The sequence below is a fragment of the Hyla sarda genome, chromosome 5, assembly GCF_029499605.1.
Source record: "Hyla sarda isolate aHylSar1 chromosome 5, aHylSar1.hap1, whole genome shotgun sequence".
NCBI classification, from domain to species: domain Eukaryota; kingdom Metazoa; phylum Chordata; class Amphibia; order Anura; family Hylidae; genus Hyla; species Hyla sarda.
This window is the reverse complement of record NC_079193.1, coordinates 258035869-258061106: the sequence shown is the minus strand read 5'-3', so window position 1 is coordinate 258061106 and position 25238 is coordinate 258035869. Positions and strand designations below refer to the sequence as shown.

Sequence of the window (25238 nt, the reverse complement as noted above, 5' to 3'; positions counted from 1 at the left end):
GATCCCTCCAAGACTGTTAGAACACAAAAATTGATGGTATGGTGTGGTATATGGGGTACAAAGATAGTGGGGCCATTCTTCATCAATGGAAACCTCAAGGCCACTGGATATGCGAAATTGCTACATGATGATGTGTTTCCCTCTTTATGCACTGAAGCTGGCACGTTCCCTGAGTTTTTCCAGCAAGATGGTGCACCACCACATTATGGGTGTCAGGTTCAAGCATTCCTAGATGAACAGTTTACTGGAAAGTGGATTGGCTGTCGTGTGCCAGCTGAATGGCCCCCAATGTCTCCCGATCTGACCCCCTTAGACTTTTATCTTTGGGGTCATCTGAAGGCAATTGTCTATGCTGTGAAGATACGAGATGTGCAGCACCTGAAACTACTGATACTGGAAGCCTGTGAAAGCATTTCTCCTGCGGTGTTGCTATCAGTGTGTGAAGAGTGGGAGAAGAGGGTTGCATTGACAATCCAACACAATGGGCAGCACATTGAACACATTTTATAAGTGGTCAGAAACTTATAAATAACTCATGAAAGAATAAAGTTACGTTAAAACCAAGCACATCATTGTTTTTCTTGAGAAATTCCCAATAAGTTTGATGTGTCACATGACCCTCTTCCTATTGAAAAAAAAGTTGGATTCAAAATGGCCAACTTCAAAATGGCCACCATGGTCACCACCCATCTTGAAAAGTTTCCCCCCTCACATATACTAATGTGCCACAAACAGGAAGTTAATATCACCAACCATTCCCATTTTATTAAGGTGTATCTATATAAATGGCCAACCCTGTAGATAGACAGAGACACACACACACACACAAACAGGATACAGCGGCAAGCCCACTAATAGAATGTTACCCATTACTAACCAATAACACACACTTGTATGGCAAACACAATTAAAAGCACATAATTAAAAGGAAACCAAGCAGCAGATTTTAATATATATATATATATATATATATATATATATATATATATATATATATATATATATATATACACACACACACACACACAGTGGGGCAAAAAAGTATTAAGTCAGCCACCAATTGTGCAAGTTCTCCCACATATAAAGATGAGAGATGCCTGAAATTTTCATCATAGGTATACCTCAACTATGAGAGACATAATGATAAAAAAAAATCCGTAAAGAAGAATTTGCAAATTATAGTGGACAATAAGTATTTGGTCACCTACAAACAAGCAAGATTTCTGGCTCTCACAGACATGTAACTTCTTTTAGAGTCTCCTCTGTCCTCCACTCACTACCTGTATTAACGGCATTGTTTTGAACTTCGTATAAAAAGACACCTGTCCACAACCTCAAACAGTCACACTCCAAACTCCACTATGGCCAAGACCAAAGAGCTGCCGAAGGACACCAGAAACAAAATTGTAGACCAGTGCCAGGCTGAGAAGACAATCTGCAAAAGGCAAGCAGCTTGGTGTGAAGAAATCAACTGTGGGAGCAATTACTAGAAAATGGAAGACATACAAGACCACTGATAATCTCCCACGATCTGGAGCTCCACGCAAGATTTCACCCCGTGGTGTCAACATGATCACAAGAACAGTGAGCAAAAATCCCAGAACCACACGGGGTGGACCTAGTGAATGACCTGTAGAGAGCTGGGACCAAAGTAACAAAAGCTACCATCCTTCACACACTACGCCGCCAGGGACTCATTATGCAGTGCCAGACGTGTCCCTCTGCTGAAGCCAGTACATGTCCGGGCCCATATGAAGTTTGCTATAGAGCATTTTGATGACCCAGAAGAGTATTGGGAGAATGTCAGATGAAACCAAAGTAGAACTTTTTGGTAAAAACTGAACTTGTGTTTGGAGAAAGAATGCTGAGTTGCATCCAAAGAACACCATATATGAAGTTATAAAGTAAGTAGTCTCCCCTTGGTGGAAATTTATACTTACTGAATCGCCTCACTCCGGTTGCTTTGAGCAATGACACAGGCTGCCAATCAAGCCGAGGGGGCGGGACCACAACCAGAGCAACAGGACCCGGTAAGTATAACTCCCTGCCCAGGGGAATGCTTATAGGGTGCACAGTGGGGACTTTATAACTTCATATCCTCACCATCCCTGGGGGCAAAAACATCCCCCGGAGATTTTGCCATTGTGGATACCTTTTACTGTCACCCTTTAATTCACCATACGAAGCATTAAGCAGTCTGAAAAAATAAAAATGCTAACTTTATTTTAATGCTCCGTACAATTCATACAACAATAAATGTAGTGTAGTGAAAAACAACAAGATAGATAATTTTACATTTTGATTGGGCATCTAAAAGTGATCTCTGATGTCTGTTAACAGCAGTTGTCAGCTGCAGATGTCAGCTGGCATAAGATGTCCAAGTATGTGTGTTGGGTAGCCTGGAGAGAGATGTTGAGATGAGTTTGCCGCCCTTGGCATACAGTGAAAACTGTATCAAGCACGTAAAATTATTGCTTTGCACTGGACACAAGCTGCATCCCCTACCCTGCAGGAATTTACGAATAGAATGAATACTGTGATTAGGTTTGAGAGTGGGGGAATATCTAAAACAGATTATGTGTATTTGGGGGGAGATGGGTGGATGCCCTGGGAGTGCCCAATTTTGTTCTTGTGCAACTTTGTAGGAACACCTTGCAGCAACTGGCAGAAGTGGGAGGGCAATGATTCTCTCTGTGCATTATGTTCTCTGTCTAGTCAGGATAGGAAGAGAAACATCACACTGGAGAGGAAGAGAGAAACTGCTGGGACCTGACCCCCATGACTAGTTACCTAGGTCCCAGTAGAATTTTTACTTTATTTTTCTTTTACTCAAATGTTCGTTTGATTCATGTGTGATTCATAGTGTTTCAGCATCGTGCTGATTGAACCAGTTTTATGCTGCCTGTAAGGTGGCATTAAACTCATGACACGTTTCCTTTAACCCCTTAACGACCAAGGACGTATATTTCCGTCCTTGGCTGGCTCCCGCGATATAACGCGGGGTCATGGCATGAATCTGAAGCTGGGACCCGGGGAAACGATCGCGGTGCCGCGTACTATTAACCCTTTAGACGCGGCATTCAAAGTTGAATCACGTGCCTAAAACAAAAGGCAAAGCTGCCCGGCTGCTCAGGGGCTGATCGGGACCACCGCAGTGAAAATGCGGTGTCCCGATCAGCTGGGACACGAGCGGAGGTCCTCTTACCTTCCTCCGGAGTGTCCCTTCGGCGATTGATTGCTCCAAGCTTGAGATGCAGGCTTGAGCAATCGACCGCCGATAACACTGATCAATGCAAAGCTATGGCTTTGCAGTGAACAGTGTAAAATATCAGTGTGTACAGTGTTATAGCCCCCTATGGGAGCTATAGCATTGCAAAAAATTTTTTAAAAAAAGTGTAAAAAAAAAAAAAAAAGTTAATGTAATTTAACCCTTTCCCTAATAAAAGTCCAAATCACCCCCCTTTTCCCATAAAAAAAAAAAAAACTAAAACATGTAAATAAAAATATAAACATATGTGGTATCGCCGCATGCGCAAATATAAAAATATATCATTTAAACCGCAAGGTCAATGGCGTATGCGCAAAAAAATTCCAAAGTCCAAAGTAATGTATTTATGGTCACCTTCTATTTGATGAAAAAATAATTAAAAAGCGATCAAAAAGTCTGATCAATAAAAAATTGTACCGCTAAAAACTTCAAATCATGGCGCCAAAAATGAGCCCTCATACCGCCCCATACGCAGAAAAATAAAAAGTTATAGGGGTCAGAAGATGAAAATTTTAAACGTATACATTTTTCTGCATGTAGTTATGATTTTTTACAGCAGTACGACAAAATCAAACCTATATAAGTAGGGTATCATTTCAATCGTATGGACCTACAGAAGATAAGGTGTAATTTTTACCGAAAAATGTACTGCGTAGAAACGGAAGCCCCCAAAAGTTACAAAATGGTGTTTTTTTCTTCAATTTTGTCGCACAATTTTTTTCCCGTTTCGCCGTAGATTTTTGTGTAAAAGGACTGATGTCACTGCAAAGTAGAATTTGTGGTGCAATTACTTTTTATAATTTTTTAAAAGGTGAGGAGGAAAAAACGAAAGTGCAAAAACGGAAAAACACGTGGTCATTAAGGGGTTAATAGCACTCAATTTACAGCAAAATAAATTAAAATGTAAAAAATTAAGTGGCAGCATTATTCATGCATTATTCGTGCCATTTAACCCCTTAAGGACTGAGCATTTTCCCGTTTTTTGCACTTTCGTTCTTTCCTCCTTAGCTTTTAAAAATCATAACCTTTTCAATTTTGCACCTACAGACCCATATGAGGGCTTGTTTTTTGTGCCACTCATTGTATTTTGTAATGACAGTAATTTTCCCAAAAAATCTATGACAAAACCATTTGTGGGACAAATTTGAAAAAAAAATTATAATAATTAAATAAAAGCCATTTTGTAACTTTTGGGGGCTTCCGTTCCTACGCAGTGCATTTTTTGGTAAAAATTACACCTTATATTTATTGTGTAGGTGTGATCAAACCTATATAAGTGTGATTAAAATGGTAACCCAACTTATATAGGTTTGATTTTGTTTTACTTCTGGTAAAAATAACTACATGCACGAAAATATGTTTAAGTAATATGTTAATATGTCCTCTTTTGATCCATATAACTTTTTTACTTTTCCGCATACGGGGATGTATGTGGGCTAATTTTTTGCACCGTGATCTGAAGTTTTTATAGGTACCATTTTGTTTTAATGGGACTTTTTGATCGCCTTTTATTCTTTTTTTTATTTATGGTATAAAAAAAAAAAAATAAGTGTACGCCATTGACCATGCGGTTTAATTAACGATATATTTTTAAAGTTCGGACACTTACGCACGCGGGGATACCGCATATGTTTATTTACACAGTTCTTTGTTTAATGGGAAAAGGGGGGTGATTCAAACTTCTATTAGGGAAGCGGCTAAATCACATTTATTAACTCTTTTTTCACCCATAGGGGACTATAACAGGCAATACCTTAATTGCATACACTGAAAAATGCTATGCCGTAGCATTGCATTGATCAGTGTTATCGGTGCTCTATTTCATCAGCCTGGATTTCAGGCATGGAACAATCAAACGACGATCGGACACCGAGTAGGAAGGTAGGGACCCTCCTCGCGTCCGCACATCTGATCTGGACACCCGACTCCTTGATGCATTAGATCCTAATTCCTTTGTGTATAATCTCTATATATGTAAAACTCAACGTGTGTGTGTGTGTGTGTGTGTGTGTATGTATGTTCCAGCATTACGTCCAAACGGCTGAAGATATTAACATGAAGCTTGGCACACGTTACTTCTATGTCAATAACAAACATAGGATAGGTAATTTAACCCTTACTCACCCCCATTTGCCAGGGGCGGGGTTTATGTTTAAAGTCACATACAAGTCTATGGGAAATGCATGTTACAGCATAACTTCCAAACGGCGTGAGATATTTCGATAATACTGGGTCACATGTTACTTCTATGTCCACTTAAAATATAGGATAGTTAATTTAACCCTTAACTACCCCCATTTGTGAGGGTCGGGGTTTTTGTTTAAAGTCCCATGCAAATCATTGGGAATGTATGTTCCCACATAACTTCCATACGGCTGGAGATATTTCAATACCTGGTACACATATCCCGACCACCTATCCCGACCCTCGGTGAGGGGTTGGGATATGAAGTCAAAAGCTTCTTCCTTTGTTTATTTTCCTCCTCAACAAGGATTAGGAAGGAAAAACTGGGCAACGCCGGGTACTCAGCTAGTTAATAGATATAGATCATCTATATGTATTACCTGCATTTTGTAAAGTACTATACATTTTTCAACCAGAAGAATATCCAGCCAAGCCAGGAGATGCCTCACAAAGTACTTTATTTTCACAAGTAAGAATACAAAATTATGCACATTAATGTCTTCACTCACCTTTCTCTAAGAGAGTTTGCTTTAAGGTTTTTGCAAGGAGGACTCTGACATTTGGTACTCTATCAGAAGCAAGCTGCAGTAGATGAGGCATTAAATACATAGCAAATTGCTCCATAGGAAGACAGTCATCTTCAATGAGGCCCTGTTATGGAAAACATATTCTATCACCACAATTAATATGAATATACAAGCCAAGGTTTTACTTCATAAGTGTCTCATGTGACTATATCCTATTTTGTTATAAAGTGACAGAAACAGCAAAAACATCATAGTAACAAAAAAGGATACCCAGATGCTTTAAAGGGGTTGACCAGCAAAAGCAAATCTGTGTATGATGTCAAAGTATAACACAACAACTTACTAATATGTTATTAACACCGGCAAGTCGAATAAAGGTAGTCGGCAACTCACCATTTTCTTCGTCATATTGCTTCTTTATTAAACATACTCACATACAATAGTCATGGAGAGGGACGGGTGGGGTACAGCAAGGCGACAGCAGCCTTTTCGCATCAGTTAGTGCTTCATCTGGCCTCAGGAGCCAGATGAAGCACTAACTAGTGCAAAACGGCACTGTACCCATGCCCCCCGCACCAGTCCCTCTCCTTGACTATTGTATGTGAGTATTTTTAATTAAGCAGAAACATGAAGATGGTGAGTTGCCAACTACCTTTATTCTACTTGCAGATGTTCTGAAGTTTCTATGCTAAGACTGAGCACCGCCACACACTTTATTTAGCAGTTACCTATTGCACCCGCTTAACAGGACTGTTCAATGTACAGTAGTGCCGAACAGAATCTTCTCTATTTAATGGTTTAATATGTTATTAACCATAGTGCAGAGACCTATATTGGCTGTATTTTCCCTTGTAATACAGGCTCTTAATGCAGAAAGAGGGCCCATTCTGATGGAAGCTACTGTGACTAAGAATGGGCTCCCTGCTGCCTTATGTACTGAGTATACCGCCAGCCCACCCCCTTTCTTCACATCACTGGTCTTGCCCTGTGCTAACAGCAAGAAAGGAGGGAAGGGTAAGAGACAGAGCATACAGCTTTAAGAGTCTGACTTGATGTCACAGATTAGAAGGGAAAGAACAGTTGAAATGGAAGATCTCTGCACTATGGCTAATAAGATATTTTAAAAAATTGCTCTATTATACTTTGACATGATACACAGGTTCTTTCCTTCACTGGACCACTCCTTTAAAGGAGTACTCCGGTGCACACTTTTTTCATGTTATCCTGTCCGGGCTGCAAATTAAAAGAAAACGCACTCTCTCTTACCTGCCAACGAGCCCCCGGAGCTCCGGTACAGGTGTTCGGTCCCCGGGCTGTATTCTTCTTACTTATGGTTAGCCCGGCACGTCACACGGAGCTTCAGCCTATCACCAGCCGAGGCGGGACATCGCTGTGGCCAGTGATAGGCTGAAGCTCCGTGTGACGTGCCGGGCTAACCATAAGTAAGAAGAATACAGCCCGGGGACTGAACACCTGTACCGGAGTGTACCGGAGCTCCGGGGGCTCGTTGGCAGGTAAGAGAAAATGTGTTTTCTTTTATTTTGCAGCCCGGACGGTATAACATTAAAAAAGTGTGCACCGGAGTACTCCTTTAACTATTTCATTAACTGCCAGAGTGTTTGTTTGGGGCTACATTGTAATATAAGGCCGTGCAGTGTCCATGGAAGCTGTACTTTGCAGCAGATTTGTTATAAGTCTAATTGGTTATTCTAATGGGACAAATCCTTTAACACACAAATCCAAATACTCTGAAAACCATCCAATGTCCATAACTAATTTCAGACAAAGAAGAGATATACAAATAGCAGTAAAGCAACCGATTGTTACCAAAGATATATAAGATGGCCAAGAGAAGCACTGCAGGATCAGCTCTATGAACGGTTCCATAGTCAAAATAAAGCTCTTCTGCCAGGACATGCCCATCATGGCTTTTAACATTGATGAAATAAAGATTAATGACTACAACATAAAACTATATAAACTTGTAGACATAAACCACAATGTACAATAAACACATACACAATAATATCTCTCCCCAATAAATATTATATATATATATATATATATATATATATATTTATTTTTTTTCCCCTTCACAAATGGCAGATATGCTGCAGAAATTTGTCCCATTCAGGAGAATGGGACGGGTACACTTGTAGCCAAAAACACCCATTTACATTATTTTATCTTTAGTTGCAAAAATGTCTGCAACTAATGTCTTTTGAATATACAGTATACTAAAATCTAGAGCAGTGCCAACACAAGATAAACAAGCTTTATGAGGGACCTCCAATCCACCAGTTCAGTGACCAGGGAAAAAAAAGGGACAGGTAATAAACATATGCTGCACTATGTATATGTAAAAGAAAACTGTGCCACGTAGAATACAATTTTTGTTGGAATACCACATGTAACAGGAAATGCAGTACAAGAGAACAAACCTGACATATGAACACAAATGTTTGTCGACCTGACCATTTTGGGCTTCTGCAGAACTGTTCTACAAGCTTATTCATAAGGTCCAGAGCCAAGGTTGGAGTGGGATCCAAATAAAACTTCTTAACCATCTCACTAACCTGAAAAACACACCATTTAACATTAGGGGTGCTTACACTATAAACAGGAATGCACAAGGTTTGCATTGGCCCCCACCCCAAAACTTACCTTTTCCAGGTTTACTAAAATAGTATAAACAGACTGAATTGTCTCATTGTGTATTGTACAATGAAGAATTATAAGTTGTCTACCAAAAATCCATGTCACAAATCCATGATAATTGGACATAAAGCAACTCACCAGTTTATATGATATCCAGCGGACAGATGATACTTTGTCCCCACAGAGAGTTAAAGCAATTGGTAGTAAATAGTCATAAACATCCCTGGCACTGTATAGTTCAAGTAGAAGAATCAACTGCCTAGAAAGATAAGCAAAAGGCACACAATATGGATATTTAACTAGCTTCCCAGATGTGGTGAGACACACAATCCCTGCATTAATATGTTTTTATAACAGTCAAATATTATATATATATATATTATACACACACACTCTACGTTTCATGATGACTTCAATATTGTGTGGTAAAAACATTTAATAGGGGCTGCCGATGAAAATTCATAGCACAGAGGGTAAGTGTCTGATTGTGGGGGAGGTAGGCTCTCAGAGTGTGCGCTAAGGATGGCCCGCACTCCATTTATTTCTATGAGATCGCAAAAGATAGCCGAGTACAGGACACGGTCTTTAAAACCATAAATCAGCACAACACCTGTCCTCAAGTTGTGTGTGGTATTAAAACTTGGTTCTATTTACTTTAATGACATTGAGCTGCAATACCACACAACTTCAAGAACAATGGGCCTCAATCCTAGCCTCACCACCATATAGATCTCCATAATGGGACACTGCACGTGATGGCTCCCATGAAGATACAATTAGCTATAGACATGACAATGCATAAGAGCACAATAAATGGATATCACGCCTAAGGAAAATAGTGTCTAAGATTTATCAGAAGATTGAATGAGGAAAAAGATTATATTAATCTTCATACCATACACAACCTGAGGACAGGTGTAGTGCCTTTTTTTTGTAAGAAAGAAAGCAGCCTTTCTTAAAATGTCTTGAAGTCTACTAAAGTGTAGTCATATGTATGTAGATGTTTCAGGGGCTAAAAAAACCTATATTAAAAAGTGCACATAAAAAATATTTTTTTAACAGTATATCCTATTATGTCAATTTTATAAGTATTGAACTAGTTGCAGGAGACACATACTCTGCTAATTCAGCTCTGAAACGCCAGTTGCGACAGTTATCAGTCACCAAGAATTCTTGCAATTGATACAGGTATTCTCGTCTTTTGTCAGGCTGAAGGAGCTAAAAAATAAAATAAAAATGAGAATTTGTAAATATTAAATATAAATACAATATTACCATCTATTAAACACAGATATCTACTATAATAGTGGTTTGATCAGTGTTAATCAACTTTGTGTATTCTTCACACTGTTAGGCTAGGTTCACACCACAAAACTTCCATCTGGAATTCCTCTTAGGGAATTACCATATTTATCGGGGTATACCACGCACCGGCCTATAACACGCACCCTCATTTTACCAAGGATATTTGGGTAAAAAAAAAAGTTTTTTACCCAAATATCCATGGTAAAATGAGGGTGTGTGTATGCGCGTGTATACCCCGATACACCCCCAGGAAAGGCAGGGGGAGAGAGGCAGTCGCTGCCCGCTTCTCTCCCCCTGCCTTTACTGGGGTCTAGAGCCCTGCTGCCGGCCCTTCTCTCCCCCTGGCTATCCAGCGCATAGCAACGATGAAGGGGGCGCACGCCGGAGGCCTGAAGCAGCGCGGACCCGACCCCGGCAACAGGTAATTATGCCACCGGGGATGGGGGGAGGCAACGGGGCAGCGGCGCCGGCAATGGGTGCCGGTGCCGCTGCCCCTTCTCTCCCCCTCTCTCTCTCAGGGGGAGAGAAGCGGGCAGCGACGGCCTCTCTCCCACTGCCTTTCATGGGGGCGTATCGGCGTATAACACGCACATAGACTTTAGGCTAAAAATTTTAGACTAAAAAGTGCGTGTTATACGCCGATAAATACGGTAGTCGACATCCGTGGCGAAATTGCGGGTCTTGATCAGCAGAGTGGATGGCCCTTAACTACCTCCTCGTCATCCTATCGGTGCTCTGATGCTCTAGCACAGATTACACTTATCCATGCAAAGCCAACGCTCAGCATTAAACAGTGTATGCAATTGCAATAGCCCCCTATGGGGATTTAAAAAAAAAAATTTTAAATTTTTTTTTTTAAAAAAAGTAAAATAAGTGAATTAACCCCTTCCCTAAAAAAAAAAAAAAAAAAATTAAAAAATTTTTTTTCAATTTTTTTTTTTAAATAAAATAATGTAAATCAAAAAACAAAATCATATGTGGTACCAATGTGTGTGTAAATGTCCTTACTATTAAAATGTTCGTTAACCTGTTGGGGACGAAGGGCGTATGCATACGCCCTTGCGTCCTGGTACTTAAGGACGAAGCGCATACGCCCGTGGGAATTTCGGTCCCCGCCGGGCGGGGACGGGGTGACTGCTGATATCTATCAGCAGACACCCCGTGCAAATGCCTAGGGGGGTCATTAGGACACCCCCCCCCCCATGTCGGCGATCGGCGCAAATCACAAGTGAATTCACACTTGCGATTTGCGCCGATTCCGGGCCATTACGGGTCTATGGTGACCCGGAATAGAAGGGGGATCGCGGGTGTCTTAGACACCCACGATCCCCCTAAAGCGATAGGAGTGAGGTGGCACGGGTGCCACCCCTCCTATCCCTGCTATTGGTGGTCTAGACACGACCAACAATAGCAGATCGGGGGCGGGCGGGGGGTTTACTTTCGTTTTCCCCGTCCTGCCCACCCACAATAGGCGGGGCAGAACAGGGAAAACGAAGAGGAGCGGCGCCGGAGTCCACTTACCCCTCCGGAGGCAGCGGAGCAACGGCGATCTGCGGGCGGCGATTGAGATCGGGGCAGGCGGCGTGCGGCAGAAGAAGACGGCTCCCTGGATGCGACGGAAGCCGGTGAGTAGTTGCCTAGCAACATCTAGAGGGCTACAGTCTGAGACCACTATAGCCCTCCAGATGTTGCAAAACTACAACTCCCAGCATGCCCAGACAGCCGTTTGCTGTGTGGGCATGCTGGAATTTGTAGTTTTGCAACAGCTGGAGGTCTGCAGTTTAGAGACCACTGCACAGTGATCTCTATACTGCCCTCTAGATCTTGCAAAACTACAACTCCTAGCATGCCCACACAGCTGTTTGCTGTCTGGGCATGCTGGGAGTTGTAGTTTTGCAACATCTGGAGGTCCACAGTTTGGAGATCACTGTTCAGTGGTCTCTAAATTGTAGCACTCCAGATGTTGCAAAACTACAAATTCCAGCATGCCCACAAAGAAAACAGCTGTCTCGGCATGCTGGGAGTTGTAGTTGCGTACCTCCAGCTGTTGCATAACTACATCTCCCAGCATGCCCTTCTGTGAGCAGTACATGCTGGGAATTGTAGTTTTGGAACAGCTGGAGGCACACTGGTTGGAAAATACTGAGTTAGGTAACAGAACCTAACTGAAGGCTTTCCATCCAGTGTGCCTCCAGCTGTTGCAAAACTACAACTCCCAGCATGTACTGACAGACAGTGCATGCTGGGAGTTGTAGTTTTGGAACAGCTGGAGGCACACTGGTTGGAAAATACTGAGTTAGGTAACAGAACCTAACTGAAGGCTTTCCATCCAGTGTGCCTCCAGCTGTTGCAAAACTACAACTCCCAGCATGTACTGACAGACCGTGCATGCTGGGAGTTGTAGTTTTGCACAGGGTACATTCACACGGGCGGGTTTACAGCAAGTTTCCTGCTTCAAGTTTGAGCTGCGGCAAATTTTTCGCCGCAGCGCAAAATCCTAGCGGGAAACTCACCGTAACCCGCCAGTGTGACTGTACCCTAAAAACACTACACTACACTAACACCTAATAAAGAGTAAAACTCTACACATACACCCCCTTACACTGCCCCCCCCCCCCCCCCCCAATAAAAAGGAAAAACATATTGTATGGCAGTGTTTCCAAAATGGAGCCTCCAGCTGTTGCAAAACAACAACTCCCAGCATTTCCGGACAGCCACTGACTGTCCAGGCATGCTGGGAGTTTAGCAACAGCTGGAGGCACCCTGTTTGGGAATCACTGGCATAGAATACCCCTATGCAATCCCTAATTTAGTCCTCAAATGCGCATGGCGCTCTCTCACTTCGGAGCCCTGTCGTATTTCAAGGAAACCGTTTAGGGACACATATGGTGTATCGCCGTACTCGGGAGAAATTACACTACAAATTTTGGGGGTCTTTTTCTCCTTTTACCCCTTATGAAAAGGAAAAGTTAGGGTCTACACCAGCCTGTTAGTGTAAAAAAAAAAAAAAAATTTACACTAACATGCTGGTGTTGCCCTTTACTTTTTATTTTTATAAGAGGTAAAAGGAAAAAAAGACCCCCAAAATTTGTAACGCAATTTCTCCTGAGTACGGAAATACCCCATATGTGGGCGCAAAATGCTCTGCGGGCGCACAACAAGGCTCAGGAGTGAGAGCGCACTATGTACATTTGAGGCCTAAATTGGTGATTTGCACAGGGGTGGCTGATTTTACAGCGGTTGACATAAACCCCAAAAAAATAAATACCCACATGTGATCCCATTTTGGAAACTACACCGCTCACGTAATGTAATAAGGGGTACAGTGTGCATTTACGCCCCAGAAGTGTCTGACAGATTTTTGGAACAGTGGTCCGTGAAAATGAAAAATGTAATTTTTTTGTTTGCACAGCCCACTGTTCCAAAGATCTGTCAAATGCCAGTGGGGTGTAAATTCTCACTGTACCCCTTATTACATTCCGTGAGGGGTGTAGTTTCCAAAATGGGGTCACATGTGGGGGGTCCACTGTTCTGGCACCACGGGGGGCTTTGTAAATCCACATGGTCCCCGACTTCCATTCCAAACAAATTATCTCTCTAAAAGCTCAATGGCGCTCCTCTTCTGAGCATTGTAGTTCGCTCGCAGTGCACTTGACGTCCAAACATGGGGTATTTCCATACTCACAAGAAATGGGGTTACAAATTTTGGGGGGCATTTTCTCCTATTACCCTTTGTAAAAAAGTAAAATTTGGGGAAAAACCAGCATTTTAGTGGAATTTTTTTTTTTTTTCATTTACACATCCGACTTTAACAAAAAGTTCTCAAACACCGGTGGGGTGTTAAGGCTCACCGTACCCCTTGTTATGTTCCTTGAGGGGTGTCGTTTCCATAATAGTGTGCAATGTGGGAGGTTTTTGCTGTCCTGGCACCATAGGGGCTTCCTAAATGGGACATGCCCCCCAAAAACCATTTCAGAAAAACTCACTCTCCTAAATCCCATTGTTGCTCCTTCCCTTCTGAGCCCTCTAGTGCACCCGCCGAACACTTGACATACACATATGAGGTATTTTCTTACTCGAGAGAAATTGGGTTACAAATTTTGAGAGGATTTTTTTCCTTTTACCCTTGTAAAAATTCAAAAACTGGGTCTACAAGAACATGCCAGTGTAAAAAAATTAAGATTTTGAATTTTTTCCTTCACTTTGCTGCTATTCCTGTGAAACACCTAAAGGGTTAACACACTTACTGAATGTCATTTTGAATACTTTGAGGGGTGCAGTTTTTATAATGGGGTCATTTGTGGGGTATTTCTAATAGGAAGGCCCTTCAAATCCACTTCAAACCTCGACTGGTCCCTGAAAAATTTCGATTTTGAAAATTTAGCAAAAAATTGGAAAATTGCTGCTGAACTTTGAAGCCCTCTGATGTTTTCCAAAAGTAAAAACTCATCAATTTTATGATGCAAACATAAAGTAGACATATTGTTTATGTGATTCAATATATAATTTTTTTGGAATATCCATTTTTCTTATAAGCAGAGTGCTTCAAAGTTAGAAAAATGCAACATTTTGAAATTTTTCATGAAATTTTAGAATTTTTCACCAAGAAAGGATGCAAGTATTGATGAAAATGTACCACTAACAAAGTAGAATATGTCACGAAAAAACTCTCTCGGAATCAAATTTATAAGTAAAAGCACCCCAGAGTTATTCATATATAAAGTGACAGTGGTCAGATGTGCAAAAAATGCTCCCGTCCTTAGGGTCATAATGGGCTCCGTCCCCAAGGGGTTAAACAGCACGATCGATGGCGTAAACGTAAAAATAAAAAAATACAAAAGATCTGAATTGTGCATTTTTGGTCATTTCGTACACAAAAAAACAATCAAAGAGTCCCATGAAAACAAAAATGGTACCAATAAAGACTAAAGATCACAGTGCAAAAAATTAGACCTCAAAAAGTCCTGTGTGCAGACATAAAGTTATAGGGGTCAGAAGAGCATACTACCGTAATTTTGGTGCATGTAGTTAATTTTTTTTAAATAGTAAACTAAAACCTACATAAATTGGTATTCTTGTAACCGTATAGACCTACAAAACAACGATAAGGTGTCATTTTTTACTGAAACCTGCCCCCCAAAATGTACAAAAATTTTAAATTTCACCCCACGAAGTTTTTGGGTTTTACTGTGGATTTTGTTATGAAATGATTGATATCATTACAAAGTACAATTGGTGATGCAAAAAACAAGCCCTTATATGGGTCCGTCGGTGCAAAATTGAAAGTTATGATTTTTACAAGGGGAGGAGGAAAAATCAAAACTGTAAAAACAAAAAATTTGCCCTTGTCCTTAAGGCCAAAAAGGAGATTTTTTTGTACTCACCGTAAAATCTCTCTCGTAGCCTTCATTGGGGGACACCAAACTGATGGGTATATGCTCTTGCCACTAGGAGGCGCTGACACTAGGAAAAAGAAAAGTCGGCTCCTCCCTGGCAGGATATACCCGCCCACCTGCAGTGAGGCAACCAGTTTTTGTCACAAAGCAGTAGGAAAAGCCTGAGAGGAAATACATCCGAAGGATCCCGGAAACAACCCAAGAACCGGAAAAAGAATAAATGGGTGGGTGAAGGCTACGAGAAAGAGATTTTACGTTGAGTACAAAAAAAATCTCCTTTGCTCGGTCGCTTTTCATTGGGGGACACCTAACTGATGGGACATACCAAAGCAGTCCCCTAGGGTGGGACAACCACCAGCGAAAAAGAGACAGTCAAAGACTGAACTCACATGCCCGCAAGGACTATGGACAAGTCCCCAGGTCGGAGACATACAAGGCCCAGAACAAAAGAGAGTTCCCGTAAGAACTCCCATCCAAGGAGAAGGAACAGAACACCAAAGGGGGAGGTCCATCCTCTTTAGAGACCCAAGGCACCAGGGTCATATAGAGGGACGAGAAAACACAGGAAAAAGGGAACCAAATGACCGCGAAAAAGACTCTGCCAGAAAACTTCCAGAAATAAGGGAAGGAGAGCAGAACAGAAATACCACCCCGACGAACGGATCGCTGAGGAGTCTGGGACTGGACGCAACAAATCCAAAGTTGCACCTTCACCAAGAGCTAAGGAATCAGAGAGCCGCCTGAAAGGAAGGCACACCGCAGCATCGCAGAACAGAGACCAAATCAAGTGAACCAACAATGAGAGATCAGAGTGGACCGAGACCTGAGCAGCCCCAAGAAACATCCCGCAGAAACGGGAAAGGAGGATGACCAATGAGAGCCTAGCTTGGACTCCCTTGGTCCGGGCATAGGAAGAACTACTCCAGAGAACAGAGGAGTCGATGCAGTATGACTGACCCGGATACATCCGCCGGGAAACAGACAAATGGCAGAGGAAACCAAGCAGACCACTGTCTGACATACTGGTATGCTGGAGACACACCAGGCAGACCTCCATATACCGCCCCCAACAGTGGGGTATGCAGCCCCAGGCACCTCAGCCGTGAGACGTGTGATCAATGGCAGAGGAAACCATGCAGACCACTGTCTGGCTTAGAGGTATGGGTCCTGAGGAGACATCGGGTCAGTTCTCCGCATACCGCACCCAGCAGTGGGGTATCGGAACTGCAGTCATAGGCATCTCAGCCATGAGACGTGTGATCAATGGCAGAGGAAACAATGCAGACCACTGTCTGGCTTACTGGTATGGGTCCTGAAGAGACATCGGTCAGTTCTCCACATACCGCATGCAGCAGTGGGGTATCAAAACTGCAGCAACAATACATCAGCCGTGTATGGGACATATCGGGACAGTCCTCCACATACTACACCCACCGGACTACCGGTATGGGCGAGTCATTCCATTGGACATCTCGCACCGGAAAGAGGGAATGGTGGGCCAGCTGCTAGATGAGTGACTCTAGGAACCCAGGTGCAGACATCAAAATTAAATATAAGGCAATGTCATGATTAGCCACAAGAGGGCGCCAGAGAACACTAAAGTGACTGAAAAGCTGCAGATTTTTTTTTTTTTATGCAATGGGGACTTAAATCCAACAATCAATTCCCCTCCAGACAGCGGCTAGCCTCAGGAGCGGCGTCTGATAACCGCAGAGCTCCGAGGCAAATAATCACAGCCCGGACCGGGGAGGCTCCCGCCGGGCCGCAGCCTCGCGAGGCCGGTGGACAAAGCGGCGCCGCCTCCCGAAAAGGTGGAGGAGCGGAGCTAAACTCTGCCGGAAGGCACCGCTAACCACCGTACTCTTGTCCCGCCCCCCGAGGGGGATGCGGGGACCGGTGCGGGACACCGCTGTCAGCCGTCACCCCGCTGGTTAGAAAATCCGCAGCTTCGGGAGGCCGGTGCACAAGCGGGGCCGCCTCCTGAAAGGGCGGAGCTAAACTCCACCGGCACCGCACAGTTCCGGTGGGAAGAAAACGCTGGACGGGAGCATGAGGTGCAGGGCGCAGAATCCCCTGGAGCAGCGACGGCTCACCGCAGCACTGCTGCCAAGCCGCCGCTCAGCTCCAGGAGAAGGAACAACAACAAAGCTCCCCCCGGGCTAAAGCCCTGGGAGCTAAAGGAGCGCTGCAGAGCAATACGCCGCTCACTGAAGATAGGCTCCAGCAGGGAGAGAGATGGAGAGGAGCCAACCTCCCGACTTGCGCGGGAATCAGGGGAAGAAGAGAGGCGGGGCTATGAGCCGCCATAGTTCCCCGATTCCCGCCGGCCAAGTGCCCCAGAGCGCACCCCTGCCGGGACCGCATAGTGGACGGGGTCCCCCCCCCTGAGCCCAGTAGATGCAGTCAAGGCTGCATGAATAAACTAGCGAGGGTTAACCCCTCACTGTCCGGATGCCCCCAAAACAGCCCCAGAAATAGGGCCCTCACTGTCCGTATAACACTACTGCTCTACTGCTAAGGGAGAGGAGGGAAGGGAAGTATACTCACCTCACACTTTACATACTCCCCTATCTTCACATACTCACCTGGAGACATCTTCAGCCAGCATTTTAGTCACCTGCACACGTCATGCTGCTACAGACCAAGACGAGCAGGAAAAATAGGGGGACCTGGACCCACGGTGCAACCCCAGGCGCTGGCCGTTGGCAGGAAGGGGTTAACAGTGCATTGGAATCTTCGTCAATGTCCTGTGCCCCTTAGCCGCATATGGGGGGGGGGGGGGGGGGGACAGGTAGCGCCATGCTCCTGAACCCCCACATGAAAAAGGGAAACAAAAAGGAGTAAAGAACCTGACTAAACAGCCCTTACTAGAAAATACTAAAAAGACCAGGTCTGGAGAGCTCCAGACATGTGTGTCTACCTCCTAAGTGACACTAGCTAAAACTGGTTGCCTCACTGCAGGTGGACAGGTATATCCTGCCAGGGAGGAGCCGACTTTTTTTTCCTAGTGTCAGCGCCTCCTAGTGGCAAGAGCATATACCCATCAGTTAGGTGTCCCCCAATGAAGAGCGACCAAGAAATGGGCTTGGTCCTTAAAGGGTTACATTTTTGCCACTAAAAGAATGAGCTTGCTCATTCCTCAGACTGAAACTGCACTGAAGACATCGCCATCTATGGGGACAGTAATGTCCATGCGGTCCTAGCCCTGACTGATTCAGTGGGCAGTGAGCGCACTCAAACATCAAAAGGAATTTTTTCATCTGGAGTTACCTCAATGTGAACATAGCCTTAGTGCAGTGTTTCCCAACCCAGTCCTCAAGGCACACCAACATTCCTGTTTTTTTCAGTTACTCCATTGGAATAGAACAGGGAAAAATTTAAATCCTGGACTGTTGGTGTGCCTTGAGGAATGGGTATTTGGAAAGTAGTCAAAGCATATGCAGGTTAATGATCTGACTTTTTAGTACTTTTTTTTATACATTTGTTGTATGGCTGCTCACATGCCTGTTTCAGCTATGCTTCATTGTTATATATACAGTCAAAAAGGTATTCTGATGTATACCACAGTATATGTCGGGAACCCTTTATTCCTGTATCCTTGTGTATGGCTGCAGTCTACAGCCAAAATAGTTTTTTTTCCCTCCTAATTAGGCTTCTTGTGTGTGACAATTTAAAACAAAAAGCAAAACAATACAATATAAGATAAAGTACACACTTACTTTTAAAAAGTCATAGAGATGTTTTAGGACACCTATCCTGACTTCATCGAGATCCTTTAGAAAACCATTGAAGATTGGCAGCAGGTCTGCAGCAGTAAGGGAATCCCCAAGTATTAATGCTAGTTCATGAATGGAAAATGCCAAGGTTCTTCGTACCTTCCACTGGTTAAAGGGGACGGGGAGAAAAAAAAAAATTGACGACAGATCAAGAACAGCAAACTATTTCTATTGGTGCTTTCAAAGCATGGCCGCAAATAGAGACTTAAAGGGGTACTCCACTGGCTCTCATTGAGGGCGCATGACCATGACATCACAAGGGGCGTGGTCGACCGCAGCAGGAAAACAGCTTTCAGAACATTTACTTCCGAACGCTGGCCAGTGGAATAACCCTTTAATAGGAAAGGAAATTTTCATATACCTGCATGTCAGCTGCTAGTGTTTCATAAGTGTCCCGGAGACAGTGCCAGTTCTGTCTACCAAGTGTGAGGGCCACTCCTGGAATGCTATAGGCACAATGCTTGGCTATCTCTGTGTCAACAGTCTGGGCACGGGATGGGTCAGTCATTGATAAATACTGATCCAGTAAGGCTTGAGGTATGACATCCTAGCAACAGAAAGGAAAAATAAATCATTAGTATAATATTTGCACCTCAGACAGCAAGCATGAACATAATGTCTCGCCACACACCTGCACTTTGGACTTTTTTTCCTCTTCAGGGCTATAGCTGCTACTAGTGCTCAAGTCGGAATCATTGTGGATGTAGCGCAGGGTGGATTGCATGCACTGTATAGGTTATCAAACCCATTTTGGAGCAAAGAAAAAAAAAAACAGACACTAATTTAATTTGTACTCAAATATAAAAATAAAAATATTGATGTTTTCGTTCCTGAATGTAAGATTTATTTTTTTTTTTTTTTTAAATAGTCACTACAAAGTACAGTTTGTCCAGCCAAAAAACAAATCCTCATATGGCTCTTGATATAAAAAAATATAAATATATTGTCTTTTTAAATGGCTAAGAGAAAAAGAAAAACTTAATAAAAATTGTCTGTCCACAAGGCCAAAATGTGCGGTGTCCTAAAGAGGCTAAAAGTAACCAATGATGCGATTTATGCTGCAAAATTTGCCAGCAGTATACCACCTAGGGAAATAACGAGATCTCTTGTACTCACCCTAAAATTGTTCCCGTAGCCTTCATTGGGGGACACCTATACTGATGGGTATATGCTCTTGCCACTATGAGGCGCTGACACTAGGAAAAGAGATGGCTCCTCCCTGTCAGGATATACCCACCCACTGGAAGTGAGATAATCAGTTGTCATTAAGCAGTAGGAGAAGTCAAGAAATATGTCCAAAGGACCCTAGAAAGGAATCCCGGATGAAAAACCAAAGAACTGGAAAAGAATAGCTGGACAAATGCAGAAATGGGTGGGTGCGGTGTCCCCCAATGAAGGCTTTGAGGAAAAAAAATATATCCTTTTCTCGGCCGCTCTTCATTGGGGATACCTATACTGATGGGACGTACCAAAGGAGTCCCCTAGGGTGTGAAGAACCACCAACAGCGAAAAGGGAATCAGTCTCGAGACCAAACCCACTCGACTGTGAGGCCTGCTGAAGAGAACCCTGCCCAGAGATAACCAAGGTCCAGAAACAAAGCTCTCGGAAGATCCCCCATCCATGGAGATGGACTGGGACGCCAAAGGAACTGACCGTCCGTGGCAGAGACTCTGAACCTCCTGTCCATATAGGGAGACAAGAAGGAGTCGGCTAGGAAGCAAGATGTGCTGGAACCACGGAGATAGGAAATCAACTACAAGGAACACAGAACCAGACAGAGGGCTAACCCAGCTGGAAAAGAGGGATTTTTGTCTTACCGTAAAATCCTTTTCTCAGAGGATCCATTGGGGGACACAGACCTTGGGTGTGTGCTGTTGTTGCTAGGAGACTTGACACTAAGGAAACCAAAAAGTCGGCTCCTCCCAGCAGGATATACCCGCCTACAGAGCCTGAGGTAATCAGTTTAGTCCCCAAGCAGTAGGAGAGGACAGAGAGGCAAAAAAAAGACCAGTCCAAGGTAACTAGAACAAAAAATAAAAGTGTGCAAGGACGACCAGGTAGCTGTCTTACAGACTTGAGAGGCTGAGGCTCTGTTATGAAGAGCCCAGGAAGCTCCAAAAGAATGCGTGGAGTGAGCTGAAACCCTGAAAGGAGGGGGTATTCCCCGTACAACGGTAAGCTTCCAAAATGGCAGACCTAATCCACCGCGCAATGGTCGCCTTAGAGGCAGGTAGACCCTTACGGTGGCCATCCGTAAGAACAAAAAAGGAATCACACTGACGAAAAGAAGATGTAACAGATGCTCCCCGGGATGAGATGGAGCGGGAAAAAAGGACGGGAGTACAATATCCTCATTAAGGTGGAAAGCAGAAACCACCTTAGGCAAGAAAGAAGGAACCGGACGAAAAACAACTTTGTTCTGATGGACAATTAGAAAGGGAGAGCGGCAAGAAAGAGCCGCCAATTCCGAAACCCATCTGATGGAGGCAATTGCCACAAGGAACGCCACCTTCCAGGAAAGACGACGAAGGGAAACCTCCCTGAGGGGTTCGAAAGGCGCGCCCTCTAGAGCGCCAAGGACCAAATTCAGATCCCAAGGAGGTGTAGAAGACCTGTAAGGAGGAGCCGTGTGGGCCACTCCTTGAAGAAAAGTCTGAACATGAGAATCAGATGCCAGAGGGCGTTGGATAAGAATGGAAAGGGCAGACACTTGCATACAGTGCATGCAATCCACCCTGCGCTACATCCACAATGATTCCGACTTGAGCACTAGTAGCAGCTATAGCCCGGAAGAGGGGAAAAAAAGTCCAAAGTGCAGGTGTGTGGCAAAACATTATGTTCATGCTTGCTGTCTGAGGTGAAAATATTATACTAATGATTTATTTTTCCTTTCTGTTGCTAGGATGTCATACCTCAAGCCTTACTGGATCAGTATTCATCAATGACTGACCCATCCCGTGCCCAGACTGTTGACACAGAGATAGCCAAGCATTTTGCCTATAGCATTCCAGGAGGTGTAGGAGACCTGTAAGGAGGAGCCTTGTGGGCCACTCGAAGAAAAGTCCGAACATGAGAATCAGATGCCAGAGGGCGTTGGAAAAGAATGGAAAGGGCAGACACTTGACCCTTTAAAGAGCTGAGAGCCTATTGTTGATCCAGCCCTGACTGCAAAAATGAAAGAAGTCGAGGAAGGGAGAACACGACTGGAGAAAGATTGGGATTCGCACCAATGAAAATAAGACCGCCAGGTACGATGGTAAATCCTTGCGGAAGAGGGCTTGCGTGCCTTAAGCATGGTGCGAATCACCTGTGTTGAGAAGCCACGGGCCCTTAGTACTGCGGTCTCAACCGCCACGCTGTCAAATGCAGCGACGGTAAATTGGGGTGGCACAGGGGACCCTGAGAGAGAAAGTCTGGACGAAGTGGAAGGCGCAGCAGAACATTGTCCAGGTGCCGGACGACGTCGGCGTACCATGCCCTCCAAGGCCAATCTGGAGAAACGAGAATGTTCTCCGCTCTGAGCTTCCTCAGTATCCTGGGAAGGAGAGGAAGAGGAGGGAACAGATAAGGAAGAGCGAACCCCCGACCAAGGAATTACCAGTGCGTCCGCTACTAGAGCACGGGGGTCCCGTGACAGACACAGTGGGGAACCTTCTTGTTGTGGCGGGATGCAAAGAGGTCCACATCTGGAGTTCCCCAGAGGCCACAGATCTCTGCAAACCCCTCCGGATGAAGGGACCACTCTCCGGGATCAGGAGAGGACCGGCTAAGGAAGTTCGCTTCCCAATTGTTTAAGCCTGGAATGTGGATAGCAGAGATGGCCGGAACCCTGAGCTCCACCCAGAGAAGGTTCTTTGAAACTTCGGCCATCGCCACCGAGCTGCAGGTGCCGCCCTGGCGATTGATGTATGCCACCACAGTGGAGTTGTCAGACTGGACACGAACTGGGCAGCCCTGGAGAAGGTTCTCCCAATGTAACAGACAAAGTTAGATTGCTCTCAGTTCCAGGATGTTGATCGAGAAGAGCGTCTCCCTGGAAGACCAAAGGCCCTGGACTGTCTGGTCTCTGAAGACACCCCCCAACCCGAAAGGCTGGCATCCGTCGTGACTACAGCCAATGGAGAGGCAGGAAAGAGCGCCCCTGAAGAAGCAGGGGGGAGCGGAGCCACCACAGAAGGGAGCGGCGAGATGCCTGAGGAAGTACGATCTTGCGACCGGGGGACAATGGAGACCTGTCCCACCTGGATAGATTCGCAAGTTGAAGGGGACGGAAATGAAACTGAGCGACGGGAACGGCCTCCATGGCCGCCACCATCCGACCCAGGACTTCCATGCAAAATCGGATGGACACTGGGGAAGGGTTCCTGAGTATACGAACCCCTGACAGAAGGGTCAATCGCTTGTCCGATGGGAGGTGAACCAGGGCGGACTGAGTGTCGAACCGAAGTCCTAGAAAAACCAGGGAATGAGTGGGGGATAGGTTGAACTTGTCCCGATTGACCAACCAAACGAAGAGCGACAAGGCCTGAAGGGTGAGGCTCGCTAGATTCTGGATGGAGCCTTGATCAGAAGGTCGTCCAAGTAAGGGATCACTGAGACCCCCCCCCCCCTTGTCCGAAGCAGGCCGATCACCGGTGCAAGGACCTTGGTGAATACCCTCGGAGCTGTGGCCAGGCCAAAGGGGAGAGCCACAAACTGGATATGTCCCTCCGGGACAGCAAATCGGAGGAACCACTGGTGTCCAGGAAAAATCGGAACATGGAGGTAGGCGTCCCTGATGTCCACCGAGGAAAGAAACTCCCCCTGATCGATGGTCGCCACAACCGAACGGAGAGACTCCATGCGGAAGTGGCGCAGGAGGAGCCTGTTGAGAAGCTTTAGATCCAAGACTGGGCGTACAGAACCCCCTTTCTTGGGAACTACAAAGAGGTTGGAATAAAAACCTCGAAAGCGTTCCCTGGGAGGAACCGGGACAATGACCCCCTGAATGAGGAGGGACTGAAGCGCACCCCAAAAGGCCTTTGCCAAAGAGGGAGACCGCGGAGCTCGGGAAAGGAAAAAAAACGATCCTTTGGAAGAGAGGCAACAGTTGGACACCACGTTTCTGACCCAGGAGTCCTGCACCTGTGTGGTCCGTCCAGACGTCCCGGAAGAGTAACAAACGACCTCCCACCCGAGAAAAATCCGCCAGTGGAGGCGTCCCTTCAGGCAGAGGTGGGTTTGCGGGTACCCGCCTTGGGCGCGGAGCGGTCCGAACGGTTATCCGATTTCCAGGATGGCCGAGCCTGGAAGAAGGGAGCCTTCTTGTCCCGAGAAGGCGCCTGCCTAGTCCCCTTCGTGACTCCGAAGGTCCGAAAGGACCGAAAAAAGGTAGATTTACGGTGGGAGGTAGTAGTACGGGCCTTATTTTGTGGTAATAAGGAACTATTCTCTCCCGTGGCTTCCGAGATGATCTTGTTTAGGCGCTTACCAAAAAGCCGAGAGCCAGTAAAAGGAAGCTCAGTGAGATCTTTTAGAAGCTGCGCCCGCATCCCAGGCTTTAAGCCACGCGGACCTATGGAGAGCCACAAGGTTACCTATGGCAAAAGCAGCACAGCGGTCCGACTGCATGGAAGCAGAACATAGAAAGTCTCCCGCTTTAGAAAGCAGGAGAATTAAATCGGCCAGTTCTTCTGAGGAAGCCCCAGAAGAAATGCCCTGGCAGAGTCGGGAAACCCAAATCACCAGGGCCCTGGAAACCCTGGCAGAGGCAAAGGTAGGGAGAAGAGACGAACCCGTAGCCTCAAAGGCAAACTTAGCCAAGGTCTCCACCTTTTTGTCCGCTGGATCCTTAAAGGATGCAGCATTGGACAGAGGTAAGGTAGTGGTCTTAGATAGACGGGAGACTTGTGGGTCCACCGTAGGAGGTGAGGTCCACCAGGTCATAAGGTCCTTAGCAAAGGGATAATGTGCTTGAACCTTTATTTCTTGAAACCTTTTGTCAGGGTGCCTCAAGGCAGACTCTAGCAAGCTTCAAATTCAGCATGGGAGCTGAACGTTTTGGGTGCCGGACGGGCACGATAAAAGGAAACTTCTGGGACAGCATCTGAAATTCCTGGGTCCTCTAAGCGAAAGTGTCTCTTA

General features: G+C 45.0%; 1 protein-coding gene across 5 annotated transcripts in view; it reads right to left on the bottom strand.

Moving 5' to 3' along the window:
- PPP4R1 (protein phosphatase 4 regulatory subunit 1) overlaps positions 1 to 25238 on the bottom strand; it is an 84993-nt gene that overhangs the window by 1721 nt on the left and 58034 nt on the right. For all 5 annotated transcript variants that reach the window (XM_056521567.1, XM_056521569.1, XM_056521566.1 and 2 more), the window contains 7 exons: positions 19746 to 19841; positions 19476 to 19661; positions 19058 to 19219; positions 9755 to 9855; positions 8776 to 8896; positions 8421 to 8555; positions 5962 to 6103 (listed from right to left, as the gene is read on the bottom strand). In XM_056521567.1, coding sequence (XP_056377542.1) covers positions 5962 to 6103; positions 8421 to 8555; positions 8776 to 8896; positions 9755 to 9855; positions 19058 to 19219; positions 19476 to 19661; positions 19746 to 19841 — 943 coding nt within the window. The remainder of the gene's footprint in view (positions 1 to 5961; positions 6104 to 8420; positions 8556 to 8775; positions 8897 to 9754; positions 9856 to 19057; positions 19220 to 19475; positions 19662 to 19745; positions 19842 to 25238) is intronic.